The 15,533-nt window shown below is 54.1% G+C and overlaps 1 protein-coding gene across 2 annotated transcripts; it reads right to left on the bottom strand.

Moving 5' to 3' along the window:
* Positions 1 to 280: 280 nt before the first annotated feature.
* Positions 281 to 7,670, bottom strand: TMEM61 (transmembrane protein 61). Of its 2 annotated transcripts, none has more exons than XM_057409246.1 (3): positions 7,564 to 7,670; positions 3,172 to 3,585; positions 281 to 684 (listed from the first exon to the last, which is right to left on the bottom strand). In XM_057409246.1, exons 1-3 carry the CDS (start codon positions 7,668 to 7,670, stop codon positions 393 to 395), a joined length of 813 nt encoding a protein of 270 aa, XP_057265229.1. In that variant the 3' UTR covers positions 281 to 392. The 2 variants fall into 2 exon arrangements, with proteins under 2 accessions (XP_057265229.1, XP_057265230.1); XM_057409247.1 differs by lacking the exon at positions 7,564 to 7,670 and adding an exon at positions 7,545 to 7,549.
* Between the last annotated feature and the right edge of the window lie 7,863 nt (positions 7,671 to 15,533).

Raw genomic sequence — 15,533 nt, 5'->3', positions numbered from 1 at the left:
CAAATGAAGCGATGCATGGGAAGTCAGCGTGCAGGGAAAGCAAGGTGGAAGGGATGGATCCGGCTGGAAGGGGCATTGCAAAGGCGCAGGAGCAAACGGGGCAGCACGGGGCTGCTTTTTCTCTGCCAGACTCCTTGTGTCTTGCTGCGGGTCTTGCTCTTGCGCTGGGCGGGCAGCCCCAGGGAGGCTCAGAGCAGGGGGTGCAAAGCATGTGCAACCAGCAGTGGTTTTATTACAAACACCAAGGCTTTCAAACATGCCCGTGACACTCCCCCCCTCCCGCTCCGAACGCATTCCCAAGGGACCCGCAATCCCGACGGCCCGCGAAGCCGCAGACCCTTTCCCCTCCTCACCCACAAGCAAAGGAAGGGGCTGGGTTTGAAGCCCCCAGCTCAGACCCCCCGCACGCTGATGTTTTCATAGCTGGGGGGAGGCGTTGCCTGCGGCTCCCCCGGGTCCTGGGTCTCCAGCCAGGAAGGGCTGGGGCGGAACAAGGCGCTGTCGGAGGAGCTGCGCCGGCGGCCGCACTGCCAGCCCTCGTCCTCCTCCAGGTAGCGGTACAGGGGCGGAGTGAGCTCCTCCTCCTCCTTCCTCCCCGGAGGGTGGATGTAGGCTGCGGTGTCGTGGGCAGGTCTGCAGGTCAGAGCCTCCTCATAGGTGGGGATGGCGCTGGCGTCCCAGGAGCTGCAAGGGAAGAAACACAGCAGTGCACCAGGTCAGTTGGAGCATCCCAGTGCTTGTCAACCAGAGCATCCTTGTGCTCCATCAAGCAGGGACAGCCTCATCAGCCGGAGTACCTTGGCACCCATCAACTGGAGCATCCCAGCACCCATAAACTGGAGTAATTCAGAGCCCTGTCAACAAGAACATCCCCATGTCCCATCAACTGGAGCATCCTGGTGCTCATTAACCAGAGTATCCCGTAGCACTATCAATCAGATCATCCCTGTGTCCCATCAACTGGAGCCTCTCAGCCATCATCCTCCCCCATCTGCTGGAGCATCCCTGAGCATGATAGGCACACGTGTTTTGGGGATGGCACATGGGCAGGTTTTGCATGCCCAGGGTCAAGGCAAGCCCATGTCAGCCAATTCCCAGCACCAGAAGGGAAGGGAACCATGCAGGAGGAAGGGACCATCCATCAGACCTTGTGACAAGGTCACATCACCCCGTTCCCACTGTGTTTATAACCCCTGACCCAACAAGAGGAAGGGCAGCCTGGCAAGGCAGCCTTGAAGAGCTGCCTCCTCCAGCATTAAGGGCTACAGCTGCAGGTGTGATGGCCACAAAACAGCAGAGGTGAAGGCTCTGGGGACATCTGCCCCCCCCCCCCCCCCCCCCCAGTTGTGCACTGCACTGGGCAGGAGAGCATCCTCATCACCTGCCCAACCCCAAAGCCACCCCCAAAGCACAGAGGCTGCCAAAGGAGCACTTTGGCACCAGGCATCCTGATTCAATGTGGTCCCACTCACCAGAGCCCTCCATGCACGGCCTGGAGCCACTTCCGCAGCACTTTGCTGAGCAAACACAGCTTGTGTACAGGGAAAGCCTCCACCAACCTTTGCCCTGTGCCAGGTCCTGCTCAGCACCCTGGGTGCAGCCCCAAAGGCGAGGAGGCTCTGAAAGTGACCCAGCATCCTCTTGCTTTCACACATAGAAACCCAGTGCTGTGCGCTCAGGGAGGCTGTGGGTATTGGAGAGGCACAGCTGGTCCAAAGGGAAAGCTGTGATGCTCCACTGGGATGCCTCCATCCCAAACTGGCAGTCCCATACCCCACACCTACCGCTCCAAGCATCCGCACCATGGCCTCAGCTCACAGAGGAATGCTGCCTTGGCAATGCGGAGAGGAGGGTTTCTCCCAGCACAGGATGCTTTGCTGAGTGAGTGCCAGCACAGCTGGGGCTGGAGGAGCTGCCACAGCTCCAGCAGTGCCAGGAAGCTGCCTTCCCATTGGGATGGGAGCTGGGAGCTCTGGGAAGCGGACATTCCTCATGGGAGGCCCAGCAGAGCCCACCATGGGAGGAGGAAACCTCCCCAGCCCGGCTCAGGCTCTCACCCCCGGATGCTCCGATGGGCATTGAAACCCCTGGAGAACCAGGAACGTGCTTCCCACTCCCATTGAATTTTTATGGATTCATGTTCTTGAGAGTTTCTTTTTGTGCTGCTTTTCCCCAGAGCCCGATTCATGCCGGAGCCAAGATCTCTGCTGTGACCCCATAGGGCAGCACTGGGAAGGGCCGGCTGGCTCCGCTTCCACAGCAGCCTCTGGAAAAGAAACCCTTCTGATCAGAAAGCTTTTACATGGAGAAGTGGGAATAAAGCTCAGGCTCACGGAGGGGGAGTCTGGGGACACAACAAGCAGTGAGGGGTCTTTCCACAGCCCAAAAGAGGCTTCGTAGAAGGACTCTTTGCCTGTGCTCCCAGTTTAATGCCAATCCAAGGATTATTGTCCTGCTCCTTTTGCCTTTTAACTCCCTTTTAACATAGACTTTGCTTCCATTAAGGGTGCCATAAACCCCCTCGTCCTCACAGAGCACTGCAGAACTGTGGTGCTGGGGAAGGTTTCAAAGCTGGAGGTCTGGATAACACAAATCCCCCCAAATCCGGACCTTCCTCCAGAAAAGCAATGTAGTTTTCTGCTTGGTGGCTCTGCTAAGGAGATGCTGCCTCGGCTGGCGATGGCCCTGCAGGGCAAAGAGAGCCATCTGCAGCTGAGCTGGATGCAGGAGCAGCCAGTGTGGGCATGGAGAGTGCCTGCAAGGAGGAGAGGACCATAGAATCATCGAATAGTTGGGGTTGGAAGGGACCTTCAAAGCTCACCTGTTCCAATCCCCTGCAGTGAGCAGGGATATCTTCAACTGGATGAAGAACTGCATCCAGCCTGGCCTTGAACACTGCCGGGGATGGTGCATTCACCGCCTCTCTGGGCAACCAGTGCCAGTGCTTCACCACCCTCATTGTAAAGAACGTCCAGCCTAAATCTCCCCTCTTTCAGTTTAAAACCATCACCCCAAGAGCATCTGCTCATGGAGCAGGAGCAGAGCCCAGAATGGGGCAGCACAGTGGCATTACGGCTCATCTGAGCTCATGAGCAGGCTTTGGTACATGGCAGCGCTGGGTCAAACCCACCCTCACCTTCTTCCCCCCACCACCACTATGCAGGGACCCACCTGCAGTTCCACTTCTCCGGGGGCTCCGCGGTGAAGTACTGCAGGTCCCTGGGGAAATGGTACTGGTAGCGCCGGGACACCACCCTGGCGTTGGCTTTCACGGACCAGAGCAGCCCGAAGAGGAGCAGGATGCCGCCGATGCCGCAGCAGAAGAAGCTGATGGAGCGGAGCAAGGCGCTGGAGGAGGAGGAGCTGGGCACGGCCTCGGCCTCCCGGGGAGGCAGGAGGTGAGCGCCGGTGCTGGCTGATGATCCCACTTCCCCATCGCTCCACCAGGCGAAGCACAGCGTCCCCGTCACCAGCAGCACGGCCCCGGTGATGGTCATGCCGTAGCGGAATGAGGCGGCTGCCATCCTTGGGAAGGAGGGTTTAGCAGGGGGGAAGAGGGAGGCAAGGCATGAGAGAGCCCGAGTCCTGCGAGACAAGAAAGGGGTTGAGAGGGATAAGGTCAAGGAAGAGCTGCTAGAGGAGAAAACGACGGAGTTAGGACCTCTCTGTGGGTTGCAGACACTTGGCCAGCACGTATTGGCCATCAGAAAAGGCATTTCCCCATCTCAATGGGAAGCCCTTGTGCGGAGAGAAGTCGGATGCCAGTCTGGATGCATAAACCTCCCAACATCCTCATTTTCAATTACAAGGCAACGCTCCACAGAGGCAGGATGGAAGCCCCAGCCAGGGGAGCTATGGAGGCAGCTCCAGGGACTTGCATAGCTCTTGCCTTTAGGTTCTATTCCAGACTTCCTCCGGAGCTTGGAGGAACGCCAGCAGGGTTTCTGATCAAAGCAAGGCTTATGGAAGAGGTTAAGGAGAGGGACATAAATTTAAGATGTGATGGCTCCCGCATTATCCGTGCACATGGCTTCTCCTCTGAAACCGGAGGTAAATCAGCGCTGCGGTGACAGGAGGTGTCTGGCATCCCTGCTCCAAAGCCCACAGCCCCAAGGGGACTTGGGGCTTTCTCAGGGAAAAGAGCCAAGCACATCTCTGAAAGCCACAGGGCTGCTATTTCAGGAGGGAAAAACCCCCTCACGTGCTGACAAGGCAGAGGGACCTCACTTAGGGATGGCTCCTGAGACACCCAGTGAGCAGGGACCCCAGTGAGCATTCCCATCACTGATGTGGCCTGCTATAGCTGCACTCCCTGCCACAGCCAAGCTCAGGGCGAGGATGGGAGCAGGAATCCATCCATACCTCTGTTAAAAGTCAGGAATGTGCTGGATGCAAGCTAAACCCTTGGAGAGGGTATGACTTACCACTGAAGTAGGTGTTTGTGCTCTGCTGATTGGGGTGGCTGAGGCAGCAGAGCACTGAGATCTATGAGGCTCTTAGTAACCCACTTTGGGACACCCCAGAAGCAGGGAGGCTTATTCTGAAGGTGGGATAAACACCCTGATGCTGTCAAGGCTGCTCAATCTTCATCTAAGTTTGCCTTTGTACACAAAGTCTCGCTCCTGTGGGTCAGCTCCAACACACACCTTCTCAGCTCCCCAGCACTATCGATCCCATAGGTGTCATCACCGCCTTCATTACCCTAGCAGGGTGGTTTGGGGTTGGTTTGACAAGCAAAGAGATGAGGCCATGCCACGTGTTCCTGCTGGTTGGCACTGCTCAGCTCTGATCTCTGTGGGGCTCTTACTCCCCTTTGCCTTCAGCAGCAAACAACAAGCATCCCGGCTTGGGGATCCTCAGCTCCCAGCTAACCAGATGGAAAAGAGGACCCACCACGTCCCCTCTGGCCCTGCTCACCGCCCAGCAACAAGGTGCAGGTTCAGTTCCCACTTCTTGATGGACAAAAAGCTTTGGATCATGTGGGAATCAAGCACCAGCATCCCCTTAGAGATCCAGTCCTGGGTGACTCCTCTGCGAGGGTTTAGAGCTGTGGGAGTGCCAGTGGAGAGGATGCACACCAGGGCACAGCCAGGATGGAGATGGGGCTCAAGCACAAAGGTGAATGGAAAGCTGAAGGATCCATGCTCCATCCCCTCCTCTGCCTTCATCACTTTGCCTGCATGTCAGTGAAATGAGGATAACCTGGTGGCTTCGGTTTCCATTCCTCCAGGTAGGGCTCTCCTCCTGCAGCAGGGACTTAAACTGCACCCTGAGATCTGGAAGCACCCATCTGGAGCGGGCAGGGAGCAGAGCCCAGCACACACTTGCTGTGATCAAGGACATGTGGAATTACATTATTTCAAACCATTATTTATCAGATGGGCCCACGAAATGGAAAGGACAAATTACTTTGTAGTGAAAGACACACCAGCTGATCTAATCTACCTTTAATGAAGGAATCCCATGAGAAGTGGGATTTAGGAAACCTGCAGGAAGGCTGCAGGACTGGGAGCCCTGTGTCCTCCCAGTCCTCTGGAATGCTCATCCTGTGGTCATGATCCCAAATTGATGCCCAGCCAGTGGTCCCCAGCAACATCCACAGGGACCCACAGGGAAGGAGGTGGTGTTCCTGGGCTGGGAGGAGGCAGAGCTTCCCCCCATGAGGAGGGGGCATGTTTAGATGCTCCCTCCTGAATGGCTGGGGCTTGGCTGAGCTGAGACAGAGAAGAGACTGTCAGAGATGCTGTTAGGTGCTGTCAGGGATCAGCACGCTCCAACTCACCTCCTGATGTGAGCAGCACACAGCAGACAAGCTGGGCTTACACCGCCTTGCAGCTGTAGATGCTGAGGAGAGCGCAAGGACTCACCTGACCCATGAATCCCACTCCTTTTGAGAGCATCACATCTTCCTGGCAGGTTTTCAGCCAATGTTCATATAATCCCAGACTGGCTTGGGTTGGAAGGGACCTTAAAGCCCACCCAGTTCCAACCCCCTGCCACGGGCAGGGGCACCTTCCACTAGAGCAGGTTGCTCAAGGCCCTGTAAGCCACAATCCAAAATACCCCTATGGCACATCTCTCGCTCCAGCTGCATGGGAACAACAAGTCAACCCAAACTGAAAGCCAGGATTGGAGCAGCACCGAGAGCTGGAATGTTTTGGGGTCAGCTTGGCGAGCTTTGGGAGATGCTGCGATTCTCTGTGTGAGCTTTGGAAGCTGCTGCCTGAGCACAGGGAATTCTGCATCCCCGGCGCTGCGCACATCTGGGAGCGGTGGCAGTGAGGGGGAGGCGGATGTGGAGGGAAGGCGGGGAGCTCTGGGAGTGACGGATTGACAGCTCCAGAGAATAAACTCCTCTCTCTTGACAAACCCAGTGCCGCGGGGAGCAGCGCTGAACGCTCCCCCAGCCTACTCGTGTTCCCACCATGCGTGTGCAGAGGTGGCTCCTCCGTGCAGGGTGATATTGCCCCTTGCCAGGGCTGGCACAGCTCTCCTGAGCCTCTTTCCAAGAGCCACCACGTTTTCCTTAGCACAGCAACCTTCGGGAGAACGGGGCAAAAGAGCAGGAAGCGAGACGTGAGACCAGGACAGGACCCGAGTTCCTGCTCCCTGAGCCTGCCCCTGGCTCCACTGCGGGACACTCAGCATCCCAGTGAGGCTTCCAAGGAGCGGCTGCTCCTCCAAAGACAGCTCCCAAACGCCCGTCTCTACCTGCTGAGCCACTCCAACGTTTTGTTCTCTCCTGTCTCCTCCTTTGACCTGCTTTGGAACAGCCTTTCCAAGGAAATAGACTTGTATGTTGCATGTACAAACAACTACGAATGTTAATAGTTTACATAGTTCTACTAAGATGCTGAGAATAGCATCCCCCATATAAAGTTATGCAGATGGTGATTCATAGGGTCTACTAAGCATTACTCAGAAAAACACTCTTCTCCAGCTACAAGAGAAAACGAAAAGAGTTTTGAATCTCCCCCAGTGCCACCAAGACAAAACCCACCTCCATAGCCCATGTCCCTCCACGGCGCTGACAGCCTGTCCTGCCGCACGCCATGCGGATGAAGACATTAAATGTGCCAAAAGGAACACCAGGGAGAGACACAGCGAAGCATGAGGGTGTCATTAGGGAGATTCCTCCCTGCCTCTACCTGAATTTGGTGGTATTATTATTATTACTATTATTATTACTACTACTCCTATATTACTATTATCAATTAGGGGATTGGTACCCATCCAGACCACAGTAATAACGATGCTTCCAGAGGAGCATCCGAGACGCGCTGTGCCACCACCTCCCAAAGGCAGGCTCTGATGGAGGGGACCCCTCGCAGGACAAAGCGCATGTACCCCCGCCGTGCTCCATGAGGACCAGTCCCCGCCTCTCCCGCCCCGACGGCGGCGATGCGAACCCCGCGTCCCCTCTCGAGCCGTGCCCATCACCCGGTGGCACCCCCGGGCCGGGGGCTGCGCTGCCCCCGCCGCCTTCCTCCCGTCGGGCAAGGCCATCGCGGGGTGCCCGCGTCCGTGTCCCGCCACCCGCGGACCCGCCGCCGCCGTACTCACCCGCCGCCTCCAGCCCCGCTCCGGCCGAGCGGCGGCTCCCGCGGAGCCCGGCCCGCGGGGCGGGCGGGGCCGGGGGCGGTGCGGGGCGGGAGGGGGGATGCGCCCATCGGTCCCGTCGGGGCGGCGGCCCCGCGTTGCTCCCGGCTCCTCGGAACGCGGTCCCGGTCCCGGTCCCGGTCCTGGGGGAACACAAAGGCAGTGAATAGAGAGGAAGAAGAAGTCAAAAGCAGCTCCCCCCCTTCCCCGCCCCGCAGGCAGCGTGCGGCTGCCGGCGGCTTGTGCAGGAGGCGGCTTCCCGGTGCGAGTGCCGGGAGCGGGTCTGTGAGCACGGCTGGGTGGACTCAGGTCGGGGCTCCACAGGGTCGGGCAGCGCAGAGCCAGGTCACTCGGGGCCCAGGGGACAAGGGACCTGGAGAGACTGATACCAGGCTCAGAGCCCATGAGAGGTACCCCATGCATGGCACACTTGTACCCTGTGGATGCCACCACCACTGCCATCACTACCCCATGGGTGGGACACCGCTGCTCATGCCCATGCTGCAGCACACTGGGAAGGAATTCTTTATTGTGAAGTTCTTCCCTGTGAGGGTGCTGAGGCGCTGGCACAGGGTGCCCAGAGAAGCTGTGGCTGCCCCATCCCTGGCAGTGTTCAAGGCCAGGTTGGACACAGGGGCTTGGAGCAAGCTGCTCTAGTGGAAGGTGCCCCTGCCCAAGGCAGGGGCTGGAACTGGATGAGCTTTAAGGTCCCTTCCAACACAAACCATTCTGTGGTTCTATGATCTCTACCACACACATGTTTTGTGACCACTTCAGTTCTCCTCACCTCTCTGTCAAACACCAATATTGCTCCTTTCCCTGTTCCAGCTGGATCTTTTCACCCTGCAGCGTTCATGAGACTACCTGGATATCAAACAACCTGAGAACGCTCTGATCTGCGGTTCAGGGTGGTTCGTGTGACCGGCATCTGGATTCAGGCACACTTCCTCATCACAGACCTGTTTGATCAACAGTCACGCCACGCTGTGCTACTGCTGTGCACCCTCGCTGCTCTGTTGCAATGCTCTTAAGCTACAGCTGAGCATCACAGACAAAGCAGCTGAATGCTGGGCTGCTGCTCCTCCTGCACTGCTTGCAGCTCCTCACCTTGCTGGCTCCGAAACAGCTCAGGGTTTACCTACACCGGCTTGCGGGGACTCATGCAAAGCCTCATCATGGAATTCATGCTTCATGTGTGCTCAGCAGCCACCCAGCACAGCTGAGGGGCAGCCCCTTCTACCTGCAGACACTGTGTGGGTTTACAAGTGGTAAACTGAGGCATGAGGAGGGCTGGTTCGCATGCAGCAGGTTTGAGCCTCCGTCACAGACAACATGGGGTAGGGGTCCCCAGGGCTACCCTCACCCCACTCAGCCCCAGCATGGCTTCACCCCACTGGGCTGGCGTGCAGCAATCCCTAACAATATATCCAAACACTATGATCCTTACTCCTTGGCAGGATGGAATTTGTCCCCAGAGATCCCAGGGGTGAACATCTACATTCCTCTGTTCCAGATACGTCATTGCAGGGCACTCACATTACCATCCACGAGTGATGCAGGCAGTGATGTGAATCACCAGTTCCCCTATTAAGGGACAATGAGACATCTTCTTCTGCTCATTACCTGTTCTGATATTATACTTGACTGAAATTTGCTTGTCAAATGGCTCCTGAAGCACTTATAGGTGGTGTTAGCCTGTGTGTGCTCATCCTAGCACAGGGCTGCAGAGAGTGAGGTGGCTCCATGCCAACGCATTGGATCCTCCAGACCCATAACTATGTGCAACCTTCTGTCCTCCCCAGAGCAGTGGCCTTCAGGTGGTCACAAACCCATGGCAGATATCTCACATCAAGCCAAAGGCTGTAAATGCTGAGTGGTGCCAGCACCTCTGCTTAGCAGCACCTTGGCCAAAGAGCATTATCCCCCTCTGGGGACTTTCCTGCTGGTGCACAAGGAGCAACAAACCACAGGGCACAGGGAAATGAAGTCAGAACATCTGTGCAGTGCATGTGAAACATCCCATGCACAGTGAAACTGCAGCAAGGAAAACCAGAAGATATAAAAGACAGTTACAGCCCCTGCAAGAACAGGAACAAAGGAGGAACGTGCAAAGAGATTGTTCCAGTAATTGCCTCCCCCAGGTAAGGATGCTGCCTGATCAACGCTGCTGGCACGGAGAAGAGTTGCTTTTTGATTCACTGTTCACCCCATTTTGCTGCTGCAGCAAATCACATCTAAATAGTGTATTTCACTGTATAATCAGGCTGAATAAGTCAGCTTTCTCCATACCTGTGTGTGTGTGTGTGTGCATGTGCTTTCTGCCCCATCACAACGAGGTGGTTTATAGCAGAGCACCAAGAGTGACTCTGGGTGCACCAGGGCACTGTGAGGAGGGCAGGCTCCCTCCCAGGGCTCTCATACCTGTGATGGGAGTGCCGGCACACTGGGACAGCTCACAGGTCTCCATCGGTGATGTTGGTATCCAGGCCACCCTCCCATGCCCCACTGCCGCCAGCAAGCACTCAGCAGGGTGCTGCCACCACGATGGAGCCACTAAGAGCCACTGATGAGGCTTTAGGGGACACATCTCTGCAGGCAGAAGGTGCCCACGTTGTCTAGATCCATAGAGAACCCATTCCCAAGGGGCCAGCACAGTTTGGATTTCCCCTTAACACAGGCCATTGGGCAGAGCAGAAGTGTGTGCAGCCTGCTAAGGGGCTGCAGCACATCTGGGATGTGCAGATGGGAAGGAGTTCCTGCACCCGGCAGTGCAAAGCAAGGGGAAAACCTGCTGTTTATCTGTGCCTTCATTTGCATCTCCTTAAAATGCTTAATTAGTTGTGTTAGTTGACATACTGAATCAGGCACTCCTGCCTAATCCAGGCAGTAAATCCAGGCTTTGGAAACATTTGTCCTACATCTTCAAGTGATGCAATGTTCACCAGAGGGCTTATTTGGGGTTGAACCTGCAGCTGGCCATTGGTGGTTCTGCTGCATGGGGTTTGGGACTCTTCATCCTTGCTCTCCAGCAGGAAAAGCCTCGTGTTTGGATGTGAGAAGGAATCATCCCCATGACCGCAAGTGGTGTTTGCTTGGTTTGGCCAGACTCACCACAAAGTACTCTTCCTGTACTATGGTTTTGCCCTGAGCCTTTACTAACTCCAGAGGGACATTCTGTGCATAATATATCTTATTACTTAGCTCCAGTGGCTTTTAGTGTATTTGAATGGTAACAGATGAGCAAGAGGTGTGTAAACTACATTCAGCTCAGTCACTTCTTTAATACCAGTTTCCAAAGTGGTTTCTGCACTGGCTATAGCCATCATCTAATAAACCTCTGGAACCAAACCCTCTGTTTTAAAGCTTAAGTGTGTGCATAAGTGTCCTAAACAGCAGTTTGCAAAGCTGCACCATGCCGAGGAGCATGGCTGTGGTGGAAAGTCCTGGGAATGGAGAAGTCCACAGAGAGTGAACTCATCCACAGGTAGCTTTATGGAGGAGCAGTGATTTCAAACCCCTTCTGCTCTTCATTCAGGACTTGTGTTAGTACAGGAGCTTCAGACTGATGTGACACCTCCCATTGAGGCTGTCACACAGATAAAGGGCAGGATAAAGCTGTGAGTTTCCTATAGGGGAAGTTTCTGTGTTGCAAGTGGAAGCAGGAAGAGCTTAATAGGATCTTTGCACCAGAATCTGCAAAGGATTTGGAACTGGCCTATGAAGGAGCATGGAATGAAGGAGTTAAAACCTGGTCCTCCGCTCAGTCTTCAGTAGGAACAACTCTTGCTCTCCTGGAGGTTTTAGGCTCAGGGAGGCCCCATGTGCTGTGCATGTCTCAGATGTGAGCTCCTCTCTCGGGGAAGAGGCCCGGCCGCTGCGCTACCACACGTGTACCCCACCACCCGGCGCAGATGTTTTACATGCTGCAGATGTTGCTGCTCTGCTCGAGCATGAGCTGCCGCTTGGCTCGCCATGAAGGAACATTGATTTTCAGCCCTGCAGGCTCCCCAGTCAAGCTTGATGCTGGTCAGGAGTGCATCCATCACACCTGAGCAGAGCAAGCGAGCCAAGATGTGCACTGGCTGCTGAAACACAGCTTCAATCCATGCATTGAATATCTATGGCTGAAGCTCTTTGTGTATCCATGATTCCAAATGCTGGTGTTCCAAAAGCTTATAACCAAAGACAAAACTGGCTAAATTTGCTTTCCACTGAACCCAGCGTTACACATAGGATGAACTACCCTGACATCCCTGAGTCCCTGTGCAGTCTTCATGTCTCTGTGGCACTCAGCTAGTACAGTGGTCTCCAGGGAGTAGATAATGGGTTGGTTTGGGGCTTTTTTTCAGCACAGAAATGCAAAAGAGAAGCTTAAAAGCAGCATTAATGATGATTTCTAGGAAAAGGATGCAGCAGCCATCTAGCTCGCATCTGGAGCTCATGTGTGGAGCCATAAAGAAGCCCAAGTGTCCAACTCAGATGCTCCAGCTGGTTTCCTCTCCCAGTGCCCCTGTATTATCTCACTGTCTGGCTTGGCATCGGGCTGCCCACAAGCACTTGGTTACATCAGTGTGCTGTGCTGGGAGGTTGCTGATGGGTATTAAGCTGCCAGCAAACCTTGCAAACCTTCTGTTGGAAAAATGAGGAGATACACAAGGTGTGGCTGAGAGGAAAGGGAGCACCTTTGGTTATCCCAAGGGATATATAGCTGGGAAAAAACAAACACACTTTCAGGCACAAAAGCCCTTTGCAGGTCAGAATATCTGGGGCAGCATCTGGTCTCTGAGGGTTACAGGTGGTGGGAAAGGTGCTGTGTTACTTGACCAGCTTAGGAGAAGATGTTGTTTAGGTTGGCTCTCTTTAGTTCATGCCACGGGGTCTCTATTTCAAACAGCAAACATCCTTCTCTTCCTTCCAGCAGCAGCGATGTTGCTCTGGCTGTACAGCTGTGCCCAAATGCTTGTGTGCTCTCTGCAAAGCTCACCTGCAATGTTGTTTGGTGACCTAGTAAAGGTGTTATTTCTGCCTGCACATCTTGCCTCACTTTTAACCCAGAACATTTGCATCTTCCTACCTGAGTTTCTAGGTATAGCTGGAGACAAAGTCCTGAAACAGTGGTAGAGGTGAGTTTGGGAAATAAAGGGCTGTGACTTCTCCTTAACGGCGTGAAAAGCATCAGGCTGAGGATATCACCCATCTCCAGTGAAGCCAAGGGCAATGCCACAGCTCTCTCAGTGGTGAATTTAGCTCACGCTCTGGTTAGCTCTGCAGTTCCAGGCTCTCTGGAGGCTCCACTCCCAACATGTTCTCCTCATTTACTCCTGAAAGAAACAGGGGATGGTTTCTCCTATGGAGGTGTCAGAGCAGGTTGCTCCTATCTGTTCCCTCAGTGAGTCAGAGAAACAGACCTCATACTGGTCTGCGAGCAGGGGAAGGATGTGAAAGTGAGTAACAGACACTTAACAAGATGCATGTGAAGAAGCAGATGGAAGACATCACCTAAATTCCTTACCTTCAGACTGAAAAACAGGTCTCCATCTCCCATATCCAGTTACAGTCAGCGTCTCACCCCTGAAACAGAGACCTGACACCCCTGATGGAGAACACAGGATTCCCGTGCTTGACCTCCCGCTGAAGTCACCCAGGACCCAAAGAGTTAATCTTTCTCCCCAAAATACACCCTGTCCTTCCCTTAGCTAGGAGCTAGTCTGGCTACTCATCTGAAAGAGCGTAGTTCCACTTCTCCGGAGGTGTGAAGTCTCCTGTGCTAGAAAACTGACAGCTCTCACTGGCGGGTGACTCTTCCCATGCAGAGAGATGGAACTCTCCTCCCTCCGTGACTCACTGTGCCACTTCCAGCATGAGGGAGAGCTCATCCCACCCCTATAATCTGCATTAGTCTGGATGAGAACGGACACCTCAGTGAAATAGAAGTTCAGAGCTTATTACAGGCTCTTAGCTGATACTGGAGATAATGGTGATTAACCAGCCTGGGATGACAACGCTTTATTGCTGGCTGATCTCCAGATGCTTTCCTTAAGCATTTTGTAAAGTATTAAAGATGGGGAGGGCAGAAGGAGATGGAAAGTGTTAGGAAGCGTGCCTAGGTTTTAACGTGAGACGGGATCTGCGTGTTTACCCCTTCTCCAATCTATTCTGGGAGTCACAGGATTTCTGTGTGTGGGTACAGAAAGGCCACTGCTCCCTGTCAGCACAGTTTTGCAGCCACCACATTTCTGTGCTAGAGGTATGAAGAAGCTTGGGGTTGTGCCAGGAGGTACTGAAATTGCTGTCTTGTTTTACCAGGTATTGCTACAACCAAGGCTGCCAAAATGAGTTTGTCAGGAATCTCTTGTATCAAAGGAGACTGAGCAATCACACCCTCATCACCTTCCCTCACAGACACCTTTGCCAATCACTTCTTTACAGGGGTGAGGACCAATCTATTTACTCAGTCCTCAGCCTGAGACTGTTCCGTATCTCCGTGAGATGATCCACAGGCAGGAGCACATCTTGTCACTCTCCGTAGAAAGGGGCAGGAACCTCTTCTCAAAGCCCCCGGCTTCCTTCTGCTCAGCTCCATATATGTGGGAGTCGCTTCCCAACATGGATTGTCACCAAGGCACATCTGCCATCAGAAGGAGGCGAGAAGCTCAGAGGGAAGTAAATTGGCTTAACAGATACCAGCAGTCAGCTTTTGACCTGATTTTATACTGAGTTTCCTAGTGAAAAAGCCTATCAGCACAGCACTGAACCATATTAAATACGCCTCCATTTACCTCCAATAAGACCAATGTGATTCCTTATGATTGGAACAATGGTGTATTTTTGTCACCCTTAATTACTAACTTATCTGGCTGCGATCGCTTCGCTTATGAAAAGGATTTGCTGGGTGTAAGAGCTGTACGGTTCTTACATAACCAACATTTAACTTTGGGGTTTTCAGCTGTTCTTTCCCTTTTTCACTGCGCTTGCAGCTTTTCTGTTTCTCTTTGGCATAGGTAAGGGCTAGATCCTACAGTTACACTGCTGGTTTTGGAGCACGGCCTGGAGTTTTATCAGTTTACATCATCTGGGGCCGGGCCAGTGAAATGTTCTAAACGTTGAACTAAATGAAAGCGGACAGGTGACAGAGTGACAACACCAGGGAGGAGAATGGATGGCAACGGCCAAGGCAGTGAAAGTCTTGGCTTTATTTGGAGGAAAAGGGCCTGTGAGTACATCTGGTACCAGGAGGCCAAACACACACACATGGATTTGCTGGGAGCTGAGAACAGGGGGGAAATTTGGCCTGCACAGAAAAACAGCTTCCAGTGTTCTCCTCCGGTGACATTGGCAAGCCTTCACCGCCACATCAGCCCTGAATGCTCTTTGCGTGTTCCCACAGCATCTGCCACTCCAGGCAAGAGGAGGCCAGAGGCAAATGATGGGAGAGGGTACCCTGGAGTCACTTCACAGCTGTCTTCAAAGCAGAGTTCACCCTGAGCACCTTGGAGGCCACTGGTACATGTGTCCATTAGACCGTGAGTCCAAAATAATGTGTTCATTGCCTTCCAGTGATTGCAGCCCTTTTCTGATGCCCACCAACGTTGGTGTCCCCAGGATCCCACTGATGGAAGGAGACAGGACCACTGCTGCTTCCCGAACTGCATCTTCAGGCAGCCTCATGCCCTGCAGAGCCATGAAGCCAACTGATGGTTGCCCATGAGCAACCTCCATTGCTCCTCCATTGCTCCTCCACTGCTCACCCATGAAGAGTGCAGCCTTCTTCAGTTTGTAGTTTCACTGCTGGAACCCCAGGTCCCTCAGTAACCAGCTCATCGCGCCCACTACCTTGCCACAGCCGGTTCATTTTTGCTGCTGAGGACACTGGCCCCAGTGACAATAAGGGAAGGGCTGAATTCCTTTCCCAGCCTGGCTCTCTGTTTTGACAA

This window comes from Pezoporus wallicus, unplaced genomic scaffold (genome assembly GCF_028554395.1).
Source record: "Pezoporus wallicus isolate ANWC-B61680 ecotype Strahan unplaced genomic scaffold, APGP_CSIRO_Pwel_v1 contig_8108, whole genome shotgun sequence".
Taxonomy (NCBI): Eukaryota; Metazoa; Chordata; class Aves; order Psittaciformes; family Psittacidae; genus Pezoporus; species Pezoporus wallicus.
The sequence above is the reverse complement of the archived record's forward strand: the minus strand, read 5'-3'. Positions and strand labels throughout refer to the sequence as shown.

Coding starts and splice junctions, on each gene's coding strand:
- TMEM61 (XM_057409246.1), bottom strand. CDS start 7,670: ATGGGCGCATCCCCCCTCCCGCCCCGCACCGCCCCCGGCCCCGCCCGC. Junction 3,586..7,563: donor AGCGGGGCTGGAGGCGGCGG/GTGAGTACGGCG, acceptor CTTGTCTCGCAG/GACTCGGGCTCTCTCATGCC. Junction 685..3,171: donor CCGGAGAAGTGGAACTGCAG/GTGGGTCCCTGC, acceptor CTTCCCTTGCAG/CTCCTGGGACGCCAGCGCCA.